Source organism: Abrus precatorius, unplaced genomic scaffold (genome assembly GCF_003935025.1).
Source record: "Abrus precatorius isolate BTA unplaced genomic scaffold, Abrus_2018 Scaffold10, whole genome shotgun sequence".
NCBI lineage: Eukaryota > Viridiplantae > Streptophyta > Magnoliopsida > Fabales > Fabaceae > Abrus > Abrus precatorius.
In genome coordinates this window covers 23,459,865-23,473,175 of record NW_020874292.1, presented here as the reverse complement: position 1 = coordinate 23,473,175, position 13,311 = coordinate 23,459,865, and the positions used below count along the sequence as shown (strand labels likewise).

The 13,311-nt window shown below is 33.3% G+C and overlaps 2 protein-coding genes across 2 annotated transcripts; both read right to left on the bottom strand.

Annotated features, from left to right (window-relative positions):
- Window positions 1-4,574: 4,574 nt before the first annotated feature.
- On the bottom strand, window positions 4,575-6,454 carry LOC113853143 (3-ketoacyl-CoA synthase 15). The gene is made up of 3 exons (XM_027483617.1): window positions 6,062-6,454; window positions 5,366-5,950; window positions 4,575-5,123 (listed from the first exon to the last, which is right to left on the bottom strand). Exons 1-3 carry the CDS (start codon window positions 6,452-6,454, stop codon window positions 4,575-4,577), a joined length of 1,527 nt encoding a protein of 508 aa, XP_027339418.1.
- Window positions 6,455-8,804: 2,350 nt separating this feature from the next.
- On the bottom strand, window positions 8,805-12,205 carry LOC113852965 (L-type lectin-domain containing receptor kinase VII.1-like). The gene has a single exon (XM_027483388.1). The coding sequence runs from the start codon at window positions 12,074-12,076 to the stop codon at window positions 10,022-10,024; it is 2,055 nt and encodes a 684-aa protein (XP_027339189.1). The 5' UTR covers window positions 12,077-12,205; the 3' UTR covers window positions 8,805-10,021.
- Between the last annotated feature and the right edge of the window lie 1,106 nt (window positions 12,206-13,311).

Here is a 13,311-nt window from a genome sequence, read left to right as displayed (position 1 = left end):
AGAGAGTAGCCACAGCACATTTAATTGATTAAAATTATATATATAGTTTTTAAGTCACATTGAAAAAATATTAATTGTAATTAATTATATGTGATGTGATAAAATCTACCCACAAGAATTTTATTGCATTTGTACAATTAATTAGGATGAAATATTGAATTATATTTCTTAATCTACCCACATGAATTAAGAAAAGGAACATAATTTGATAGTTTTATCATAAAAATGTATAATGAGTCTAATTGAATAAGACTTTAACCCACAGACAAGTTTTATGTCACTAGATTAATGAATTAAAACATATTTACATTAGTAAAACATGATATTTATTTTATCCTCAAATTATGATAAGCATGTGGTATTTTGAACTTTGCAGTTTCTCAATCTGTGAATATTTTTAATATTAAATGTGGTATTCCCGAGTTACGGGGTGACAATTATAAGATCTGGAATGAAAGAATTCTTCTTTATTTGAGCTAGATGGATATTGACTATGCTATTAGGAAGGACGAACCACCGACAATTACTGAGACCAGCACTCTAGATGCACAATTGATCTTTATGAAAAGCGGGAGATGTCTAATCATCTTTCCCTAACTTTTATAAAGACCAACATTTCTACTAGTATTTAGGGTTCTATCGATCAACATAATAAAGTCAAGGATTTATTAAAGGTCATTGATGAGCAATTTACTACTTCTAATAAATCTCTTGCCAGCACCCTTATAATGCAGTTTTCATCCATGAAGTTCACTGGAATTAGAGGAATGCATGATCACATCATGCGCATAAGGGATATAGTGGCTTAGTTGAAAGCTTTGGAGGTTATCATGTCAGATTTCTTCTTGGTACACTACATTTTATGCACCTTGCCTCATGAATATGTCTCCTTTAAGATCTCTTATAACACTCATAAGGATAAGTGGAATTGTTGACCATGTGTGCTCAAGAAGAGGAAAGGTTACTGATGGAAGAAGGGGAGAGGGTGAACTTGCCACTTTTGCGAAAAGCAAAAAGAATCAAGTTAATCACAAGGGTGTTCAGCCGGATATAAAGAAGGAGTCAAAGTGTTTCTTTTGTAAAAAGAAAGGACACATGAAGAAAAACTGCCTAAAATTCAAGACTTGGCTGGACAAGAAGGGTAGTCTCTTTGCTTTTGTTTGTTATGAATATAATATGGTTGATATTAATTATGACACATGGTGGATTAATTTTGGTTCTACAATCCATGTTTGTAATACCTTGCATAACTAGGTTATGCAAAACTCAAGGAGGCTAGTGGGAAGTGAGCGATGCATCTACACAGGGAGTAGGATGAGTTCATATGTGGAGGCTGTTGGGACGTGCAGTTTAACTTTAAGTAGTGACTTTGTTTTAAATTTAGAGAAGACATTTTATGTTCCTAGTTTTTCTAAGAATTTGATTTCAATTTCAAGACTTGCACCTTTGGATTTTTTTCTTTAATTTTTCGGGCTCTGATACCAAATGTAAAAGCTATCAAAGCTATGCAGAAGCGAAGAATGGATTGATTAACACTAACCTCAAACCATTGCAAGTTGATTCGTGATCAGAGTTTTCAGTTTTTTCAAATCCTTACTCACTCAATCACGATGATGTGTATTGTTGTGTATTATTCTAAAGGAGGAGCAGATTTGGGTGACTTAAAATTATGAGAGTGTGAAATATTTATAGAGCTCTTTCTATCATTGATTTAGAATAAAAACCACCTCTGCGTGGAACAAACGGATGCAGATAATGAAGTTATGCGATCACACAATATCCCTACAAAATTGAAACTACGAACAAAAGTTGGTTGCTAACACCTTTGACAAACATTCATCATAAACACTAACAGAAAGAGAATAAAAAAGCTACTAAAACCGACAAAAGCTACTAAAATTAAATAAAAGCAATTCCCATGCCATCAACCAGTAAGTTCCCGCATGCAATGCTTATAGCAGCTTAAACATGGTACAGGAAGTAACTTTCTAAATTGTTATATTGGCATGATTAGTAAATAATATTTAAAATGATAATAAAGTGGTTGGTCGTTAATTTAGTTCTAAAACTATACCTTAATCAAGTGTCACATAATCGGTATTAAATTATAGTTGCACTTCATACTTTTAATTAATTTAACCATTATTTTGCAAATGCTCGCTTTATGGTGCTCCTGTTCTACTTACGGGGTCTGGGTTGGCAGTACCAATCAAGGCACAGAATGTGTCGTTTGCAAACACTGTAGCATGCAACCTAACAGATAAGATATACGAAATGGGTAGACCATTAAAGTGGGCATGTTAATTCGCTATCAGAAGGCGAAAGATCGAAAGTATAATGTTGTGCATTAATTGGGTGTAAGCAAATATTTCTGTGGTGTTGGTGCACATGAAAGAAATTAAAATCCTCCGTAGCAAACCTGATTTAGGCATTGAATAGCTTATGTTTGTCAGTTTGTGTGGCTCTATGTTATATCGATTGGGATATAGATGGGGCACGTGTTTCTGCATCTGTGTCGTTTATTTATATCTCGCAATGTTGAATCTCAGATAGATAGGACAGCAATAATGTCTCCAAGTGCAGGAGAAATTAATTCTTATATACTCCCACTGCATTAAGCCTAACAAGTGTTTACTTTATCCTACTCTGTTATTTAGATTTTTAAATTTTAAATTCAACATATGATAATTCTAGTGAAATGACTCTTGATATTAATTCCAATCAACAGGTAACTTTTTCTCCTACTACAATTATAGGTGGGTATGCACATTAGTTTGCCTCGCTGTGCACATTCCTTGTTATTTGTTGATGAAGTTCTTATTTTTCTCTCTAATTATTAATATGGGAGGCAAATTTCTATTCCAATCAATACAAGAAAGAAAAAAGGAAAAATTACTTTACACGCAGCACTCTACGATCCAATGACGATTTGCTCCATCAGCTTCTAAAGACACAAGGAACTGAAAATTCAAAAGACACTTTATTAAGATTATATAGCTCTTTACACGTACGCCAACAAAAATAGATGAGGGACTTTTTCATGAGCTCAATTATTGGACATCTCTAACAGCAAATTTGGTCATCGTCTATTAGTAGCTTGTGTTTTGGTACAACTTAACCTACGTAAGGGGAGAGTCAGCAAAATTAAGAATGTGAATGATGCCATAATATTGTTTATATGCATGATTGAACGCGATCCAAAAGATGATACACATTCCTAATTATTTCAATTTTTTAAAACTATTTTGTTGGTTTTATATAATTTAAATTTTGTTGGTCCTCTATAACCAATAATTGTCACTTCATGATTAAAATCCAATTCGCACATTAATCAGATGTGGAGAACAATTATCAGATCAATCAACTTTTATCGGTAACAAATTACTCGCATGCATTTGAGGGCTTTAAGCCCCGTTGAATGTTTATATCTATAATACTTGCATTTGAAATTTTGAACTCTTATTTAACGTCCAATAATTCTAAGCGATAGTAATATTATTTTTGAGGATCCAGACATTAGACAACGATAGAAACGATGTTTTAACAAGATCACTTATTCGCTTCGTCCTAATTTTAGGACATTAATTTGCCACTAAAAAATATACATCTTAATTATCCAATGTCTCTGCCACGTCGCACATGATATTAAAAACTTAAATTAAAAAAAAATTGTTTAACTAATAAAAGTAAATTACTTAATTCACCTGTAGGGCTTATTTTAAATTGTAGTTTTACGTGATCAATACTGTATAATAACGCTATAAGCTGCTTCTATAAAAATTTAGGAGAAAACTTAGATATAATAGTAGTTATTTTATATTTTTTTAATTAAAATTATTATTTTTATATTCAATACAATAAATTGATATTAAAGTTTAATGTTGTTCGTCAAGGTGAAGTTTTTATTTTAATTAAAATTAGATATTTGTTTTTCTGTCCTCAATCCATGGCAAATTAGAAATATATAGGCTTCAACATAATGAGCCCAGCTTAATCACAAAGGCCTCGACTGTAGTGGGCTGAGCCTTGTTCAGCAAATACACTAATAAAATCTTTTAGCTTAATTGACTGGAAAACAAAGCATAGTAGTCTGAAGAAACACAAGAACAAGAAAAACAAAAACATTTTCGAATTGAAGGAAATTCGAGATAAAAAGACTAGAAGGAAAAAAAGAATTATTAGGGCTTGTCTTCTCCATTTAAGTAATCTTAAAGGGCAACTTTAGTTAAAGTCATAAATGTATCTGGATTCTGAATAATTATTGAAAAAATATATAAAATTTGAATTTTTTTTTTTTGTTTTATTTGTTTACAATAATGATTTTTGAAGGAAAAAAAAGGTTACCCCCTTTGTTTCCTGAATATATTTTTAAAATGCAAGTATGTAAAAAAGATAAATAAAATAAAAATAGTTATATACATACTACAGAGTATCAACTTTCAATTATTCAAATAATAGAACTGATTTATTTAATTCATGTCTTGTTCCATTGTTCACAATATGCACCTATGGATACCTACAAGGTTATTTGCTAGCTAAGTTGCTAGCAAGCTATATATCTAGCTGGTTTATCATCACTCATCCTCAATCCAAGGACTTTGCTTGGGACTCCCATTATTCCTGAGGGCCTTCCAAACAACACTGTTGCACATGAATCCAGATCCAAAAGCTATTTGGCATATTCGATCACCCCTTTTAATCCTTGAGTTCAACTCAAGGTATGCCAGTTCATACCATATGCTGCTGCTAGATGTGTTACCAAATCTTTTCAATGTCTTCCTTGATGCTTCCATGTACTCCTCTGTGAGCTCCAAATTCTTCTGAATCTCATCCAGCACTTTCTTGCTTGTTGCCAGGAAACACATGTGCTCAAATGCCAGCTTGTAATCAGGAATGTATGGCTTTGTTTTCCTTTTCTTGAAGATCAAATTGGTGAAGAAGTGAAGTTGTTCTGAAACTGGTAGCACTAGTGGGCCTAGTGTGGTAATATTGGCCTTTAGCGCATGGCCTCCAACCTCAATCACATCTTTGCTCACTGCAAGTCCTTTTCTCCCTTCACTATCTTCCTTTTGATGTATGCTTTTGTAGCTTCTATTGTCCATTCCTATGTGAGTTCGGACCAGCTGCAACATGCATTGGTCATAGCTCAATGCAATAAGATATATATCCTAAAATTGATCTCATTGGAAATTAAACAAAAGGGAGGGATGACATAGCTAAATGTCTCAAGTGAGAAAGTGAAGTTCTGTCTAGTTTTTATTTAAATTAAAGTATTTATTAATAAATCAAATAAAAATATATTTTTACTTTCTTAATATACACATTTCATCACTTTAGAAGAGTCCAATTTGATAGAGAAAGATACCTGTTTGATTTCATACTTGGCGCGCCACCTATCTAGGTGGAAATTTGACAGCATGATGGCTGCAGCACCCATTCTGAAGAAGCAATTGGGAAGTAGCAAGTCAATGTCATTGCCACCATACCATGTGTGGCTCACAGCTTCTGTGTTAACTACAAGTGCATAAGTTCTTGGATAGGCATCAAGAAGGTCTTTGGCAAGATCAATGGCTGTGATTCCAGCAGCACAACCCATCCCACCAAGGTTAAAGCTGTGAATGTCATGCCTAAGCTTGAAATGGTTGATTATCATTGATGAGAGTGATGGGGTGGTGTTTAGTATTCCACAGTTTACTATGAGGATTTTGATATCCTTTGGTTTTACTTTTGTGGCAGCAAGAAGGTCCTTAACTGCACCAAACATCACCATTGACACCTCTTCTCTTCCGTCATTCAGTGAGGTTCTTTGACCAGGGCGAAAAACTCCTTTTGGCATGTAAGTCTCATCGCCTATGCCAGATTTCTTGAGAACTCGTGCTTGAAACTCAATGGCAGCATCATTGAAATTCCCAGACTTTTTTGCTAATTCAACGAACTCTGCCTTAGAGATCTGCATTAAATAGTTGCATTAAATATATGCAAAAGCATTGAATATACATAGCCACTAATTGGTGAGTGACTTGAAGAATGAGAACTAGTGAACAAGAAGTTTGTCATTTACCTTATATTCATTTGGAGGGCGAAAACATGAAAAATCAAGCAAATAAATGGACCGTGGTGTCAAATCAATATAAAGATATAACATTAAACTCAAAAGTGCTGTTATAAATAGAGCCTCAATGAGGTTATATTTCTCACAAAGGTCTTCCCAAGTGAACTTTCCAATATGAGTAATCAAGGCTGCAAGTAGAGGTGGGGCCAGCAACAAGTACAACCGATGGCTGATGAGGTAACCATAACCCAATTTCACATATTTTAGATTAACTGAACTAAGGAAATCTGGCAGTCTAGGCCTTACTCTCACAGAGAAAGAAAGAGAACCAGCATTTGGGCCAGAGTTTTCAACACCCCTTTGAACAATCTCTGTAGAAAATTCCTCACTTTCTTTTGACATGGGGGAAGAATTATATGTCACAATAAACTATGTTGATTCAAGAAAGAAATAGGAAAATATAAAAGCAAATATATGGAAGAATTTAGTTAGCTAAATTTGAGAAGTGATAAAGTGAAATAGCATACATTTGGAAAATATTGGAAGGCAAAGAAGCTTGATGGGATATAAATATATAGGGGTTAGTGTTCTGTCTCAGCAACCTTAGTTGGAGAAACATTGGCACTTGGCATGGTAAATGATGCTAAGGATTTTACGGAGAATGCAAACAGAATAGGTACATTGTGCATGAATGCGCTTGAGCAGCAGGTTTACAGCACCATTGAAATTGTATGCAAGAGGAACATGTTTTTTTTTCATCCTCTTGTTTAACAATTAAAATTCAGCTAAACAATTTGGAAGCAATTGAACCGGTTCTCATTATGCAGAAAAAATATAGTCTCATAAAAGGCACTGCTCCATAGTGCACACGTACATTTGTCAAGTACAATAGCTAACAAGTTTTTACAAAAACTTCACAAAAAAAAATGTTATGTAACTGAGTAACGAAAGTTGATTAACATGTAGCTAAAAAACGATTTTTTCTCAAAAAAAAATTTCAGCTCAAAAAATGTCATCCAGTTTCAAGGATCATATTTAAGACCTTGGGTATATGATTATGAGGTAAATGAAGAATTGAATAATTTAAAATGAAAATATTTTAGACATTAAGTTAGTACTATAAAAGTGTGGGACAATTCAAAATAGAGCAAAACATGATTTAGATGTTAAGTTAATAACGTGGCCGCTGGTGAAGGATTTAAATAAATTAATATAGTTTCTTTCTTGTGATGACATGCATAGTTAACTAACTAAAAAGGTTTAGTCTTTTAATTTTAATCTAATCCTCCCTTCAAAAATCTTAAAAAATAATTGAGTATCATCCATGTTAAAGCCACTAAATACATAGTTTTGATAAATAATTAAATACTTAATTTTTATTCTTATCAAAGATACATATATACTCATACTTGTTATAAACATATCAAACAAGAGAAATGTTAATAACATAGTTTTTAATATACTCTTTATTATTAGTTAAAATTTACTAAAATCTATAAAAATTATATTGGTTTTAATTTTTTTTTTTTATTCTTGAATTAATGTTTCTCTTGTATTTTTTGTAGTTTTTAATAAATTTTAAGAAATAATAGATAATGTATTGGAGAAAATGTGTTGCTTGTATGCATCTTCAAATAAATTTAAGCGGTATATAAGGTACATGTGATGTAGGACTGATGATAGAGCTGACGTCTTGATGATATTTCCCTTAGGATTTGTATAATATGACAAGAAAAATGAAAGATGAAATTGGAACTGTGACGTAGATTTCGTGCTGTCGTTGTAAGATATTAGTAATTGAACGTTGTTTTATGACTATTACCATCACTCACTCACTCACAGGAAAAAGAAGGAAGGAGATAGGAAGTATTGAAACTTACTAGGAAAGAATTAGAGTCATTTTTATTTCTTTCTTAAAACAGATTTAATTTTTAAAAATAAAATGTAGTCTTTTTAAAATATTTAATAAAATTAACAAATCAAAATGTAAATGCTTTATTTAATGATAAGATAGGCTGCCCAGGTACAAATACGATACGATATATAATACAAATTTTTTTTAAAATGTTAAAATTGGGGTACAACAATATATATTAACTAAAATATACTTATATTTATGTATGCATATTGAATATTATGTCACATTCATCAAATCTTAGTCAAATAAATTCAATATGACACACATACGTGCATATGGGATGGAGTATGGGGTTATCTGTACTCCGAGGAAGAAAATAAGATGAATTTCTACAGTTTATTTTATTTTTAAAAATTAATAGAAATGAATCAGCGGTGAATTTTGATAGAAAATTTGTGTCGGCGCAAACTTAAAAAACACGTAGTCTTCTAGTTATATAACATTGTGCATAACTAATTTTGCGTAGGTGGATACCAAAGGCAGGGACTGATGATAACAAGGAAATAAAGAGCATTTAAGAAAACCAAGTTAACCCTATTCCTAAGGTCTAGATGCATTGCTTTTCCGCCCTTTGTTTACCTTTTTCTTTCTGCTTTTTGAGTTCCATTTGTCCAAAACCAATACCAATTCAATGAGTTTGGATTGTTATTTACCAAAGCACATGGACCACATCACCTTCATTTATTTTATTCCTCCTGTATTAGTATATGTGTATATCTTTACAAAGCCAATGCTGTACCGTAAGAACAAACAATAATTTACTCATCTTTTTCTATGAACAAAATTAGTGAGCAGTGTTAATCGTACAAATTAATACAATATTTTGTCACAAACACTCAATAAACATTTGATTTGTAAGAGTTTGTAAACGAAATCGTTTAAATTCAGCCACTAGCAGTCTTTTTAAGTATCATAGAAGTATCACCCCATCATACATTACCAAAATAAAAAAAGAATATTAGTTGTGGAAATAAAAAAAGATAGAGATTTATTCTTTTCTGGTACAGGACCACTATGTGTGGAAATTTTGGCCATTCAACACACAAAACTAAGTATGTTGCAGCTGCACTACTTATCCACTTGATTTGGTGGAAACCAAGCTATAACATGAGGCGTGATTTTTGACATCTCATAATTTAAGTCCGTGGTTTCACTATGCTCTTCTGATATAGTGGGCCATGAAAACATTAAACGTGTAATCTTTGATTTTTGATCTAGTGTTTCATTAGAAAAAGGAGAAAATAAAGTAGCAAATTGTTTGTGGGTGGACTGCTGTCTCAGAATTATGCACCAAGAACCAGCTAGCAGGGTACTATACTGTTGTATTGAACCACTAGACCATGGATATTGACGAGTTAATGCACCAAGCACCACCCTGTTGACAGTGACTAATCTCTCCATTCTTGTGATTTGAGTTCTCAGCCTACAAGTGGAAATGCCAAGTTGAATGGTCACTAGGTTTCTTGGTGATGTCATATACCTTTGCTTATTAGGTGCAGACTCCGCATCTGTTGCCAAATTTCCCACCTAACTATAATTATATGGTGGAAAAAATCAATGTGCTAATATTGTTTACTTACGTTAACCAAAAAGCCAAAATGTTTTAATGATGGAAGTTTGAAAATTAACAGGTGGATTCCTTATATAATGGTGTCATGAATTATAAAAGCATGATTTATTTTGGTTTGGCCTAGATCTGTGTCAAAGTAGAGAAACTTACACAATAGAGGCAATCAAGCATATTTTATCAAAAACACTTATGAGTGTTAACATTGAAATTTATCGTTATTACCATTCATGCTAATATGGTAAATGCTGTACAATAAAAAATTCATTACTATGAAATTGGATTTCAAAGTGTAAAAAAATCACATTTACCAAACCAATCGGATAAGATGGTAATGAATTTGCTAGATACTAGATGTGCTTTGGCCTCGCACTCAGCCCCCAGTAGCTCCAAATCTAACTATTTCCAGCAAAAGAATCCAATGTTTGTAACAGCCATGAGCTAACCAATAAATCCCATTTTGTCATTAATGACACGGATTCATTCACCGACCCTCAACAAGAGATGTGGACGAAGTGAGAGACATTGAGGAAGAGTGACGAATATCTTGAAAAGTAGGGTGCGATGCAAAGCTAAAATACTGAGAATACTGAGACAAAAAATCCCTTGATTTCAACTGTTGAAGCAAATATGTATCCATATTCTCAATTTCTGATTCCTTTCCTTCATTGTTCCCCTCTAAAACATTCACCACTTGTCTCATTGTTGGCCTAGCCTTTGGTTCAGGATAAGCACACAACAAACCCAAGTGTAGTACCCTCTCCATTTCTTGCACATTAAACTTTCCTTTAGCCCTTAGTCTTTCATCAAGTGCACACACAAGCTGCCCTTGTACCATTAGGTTCCAAACCCACTCTACCAAAGGTGGCTTACCTTCTACTAAAGGTCTCCTTCCACACATGACCTCTAAAATCAAGATCCCAAACATGTAAACATCTGTTTGAGTGGAAGCTGTTCCAGTCCTAATCACTTCAGGAGCCATGTATCCCACTGTTCCAACCAATTTGGTGGTGCTAGCAACTTGACCGTGGCTTTGCATTCTGGCTAACCCAAAATCTCCAAGCCTTCCATTCATATCCTTATCCAATGAGACATTGCTGGCCTTGATGTCCCTATGCACTACTTTGGCTTCCCACCCCTCGTGCAAATACAAAACCGCAAAAGCCACATCTTTGATAATCTTTATTCTATTTTCATAACTTAACATCTTCCTCTCATCACAATCAAATACCCTCTTGTCTAAGCTCCCATTTTCCATATAGTCATAAACTAACAAGAAATTCCCAACATCTTTTTTGCACCATCCTCTCAACCCCACCAAATTTCTCTGCTTCAATCTTCCAAGACTTGAAATTTCTGCAAGAAATTCTCGCATACCATCATTTTCATGAGAAATGTGCTTCACAGCAATCTCTACACCTCCTCTTAAAACACCCTTGTAAACCTTCCCATTTCCACCAACCCCAATCACATTTTCCTCAGAGAACCTTTTTGTTGCTGCCTCTATTTCTTCATATGCCATTCTGTGTGGCCAATACTCCAATTCCCATTCCTCCTTTTCCTCTCTCTTCCTTGCTCTCCTTCGATTCCTTTGGATAAAAAACAGTGCCAACAAAACCAAGAAACAAACAACCAAAAAAACTCCAATTGTAAATCCTGCAACAAACCCCTTTGAGTGAAAAATTGAATCTTTTGGAAGAACAAAAGAGGGTAACCCAATAGTAACAAGCTCATCACTCAATGAAAAATTCTTATTGCTAAAACTCCAACCCAAAATCTTGTGGCTTTCTACTAATTGACCAGTAGCACTAGTAAACCCAACAAACATTTCATCTTCGAAAACTTGAGACAAGTTAACAGAAACATTCAATAAAGGTCTACTAGGCCTTTTCATACCCACCGGTGCCATGGTAACATTGATCAAGGAATCTTCATAGTCGATCCAAACTTGGTAATTTTCACCACTGTTAAGTGACAACTCCTGAAAAGACTTGTCACCTTGGTTTTTCCAATACCCAGCATCATGGGAAACATAGGACTTGAGAGAGTTTATGTCAATCCCAACATGGTTGGCGTTGATGTCATCAAACTCTTGGTTCATGAACACATCAAACTCAACACCAAACACATGGTTGCTGGCATTTCCATTGTTGGTGAGGTTAAAGAGACCAAGGTGTTGAGCAGAACTTGTGCCATTGATGCCTGTCACTGGAGTGAAGATGAAAACTAAGCCATGCCCTGGAAGAATGTCTTTGAAAGGTGCCATGGAAAAGATGAAAGAGGTGGAAAAAGGGTACACGTAGGAAGATTTTGGTTGCTTTGTGGGAATTTTTTCACGAAACAGGGCACGACCAATAGAGAAAGTTTGGTGATGGGTGAGGGTAAGAATTCGTGAATCGATGGTGGCATTGCCAAAGAGGGACACGTGAGAGGAGTTGAATCCGTTGAAGACAAAATCTATGGCAGATGTTGGGTCGAAAAGGAAGAGAATTGAAAGAAGGAATGGTAGAAGAGGGTAAGTGTGCTTGTGTCTGATCATTTTTGAAACAGAGAAGAAGCAGAGAAGAAACAGAGAGGGGTGTGTCAGAAAAGATGAAAGAATTAAAAGCAAGCAAGTGAAGGATGAAGCCTTGAGACTGTGGGAAAACTTGGTATTTTGGATAAACTATGGGGCCATTTGAAATTTCTTTAGTCAACCATTTGAAGCCATCCCCTGCCATTTTGTAAGGAATTATGATATTTTGTGTTGACAAGAAGAACAAAAAAACTGAACTCTCTGCTGCTAAGATTGAATTATTGATACATACTTAATATATATCAATTTTTGACTGTAATTATCATTGAAAGTAGACAGGATCAATTAAAAGACAACCATATACGATTACTTTATGCCAATGTCATTGTCATGACTCATGAGAAGAGGCTGTTGAAAGAGAGTTTTAATTTAAAATAAATTGAAATTATTTATTTTTAATTAAATGTATTATAAATTAATGATTAGGAATTTACATAGAGGAGGAATTGCTAGTCTTTACTAGATAATTTCATTTCCAAACTTAACCATTAGATCAAACATTATTTCTGTGAATTATATTGTAAAATTTTATATTGGTTTAAAATTATTTAATAAATCATTAATATTTATTAAAATACGTGCATATATATGTGCGTGAAAATTAAAGTATTTTGACTACCTATCATTTCCTTTTTACAAAACATCACACAAATATCTTTAATGATATATAATTATAATTAAATTAATAAAATTAATTTTATATTATCAATTCATCATCATTTATACATAAAGAAAAAGTTAATTTAAAACGTATTTTAGATCAATTTTATTACCTAAATTATATATATTGTCTTTGTACATGTACCCATCTTAAAAATTATCTCAACGCATAAAAAAAAGTACAATTTAAAAAAAAATAGGTGTTAAATGAGTCTTAATATTCATGAAATGGTTATAAATTAAAATTATCTATAAAAATATGATAATTTTACCGCATGGTTCCATAGTTAATCCATCAACTATCAACTTATGATACATGACTCAGCTATGGTAAAAGTAACGAACTATTTTCACACTAAAAATAAAAAAGTCAATAGTGGGGAAGGACAAGCAAAAATATCTGTACTTGTCAATGACTTGTACGGAATGTGAAGGCACGTGGTGTGTTCCCTGTTTCGTTGTCGTTGATACCCTAATCGATCGACATATATATATAAAAGAAAACACTCTAATATATATTGCTTTAAATAAATTATTAT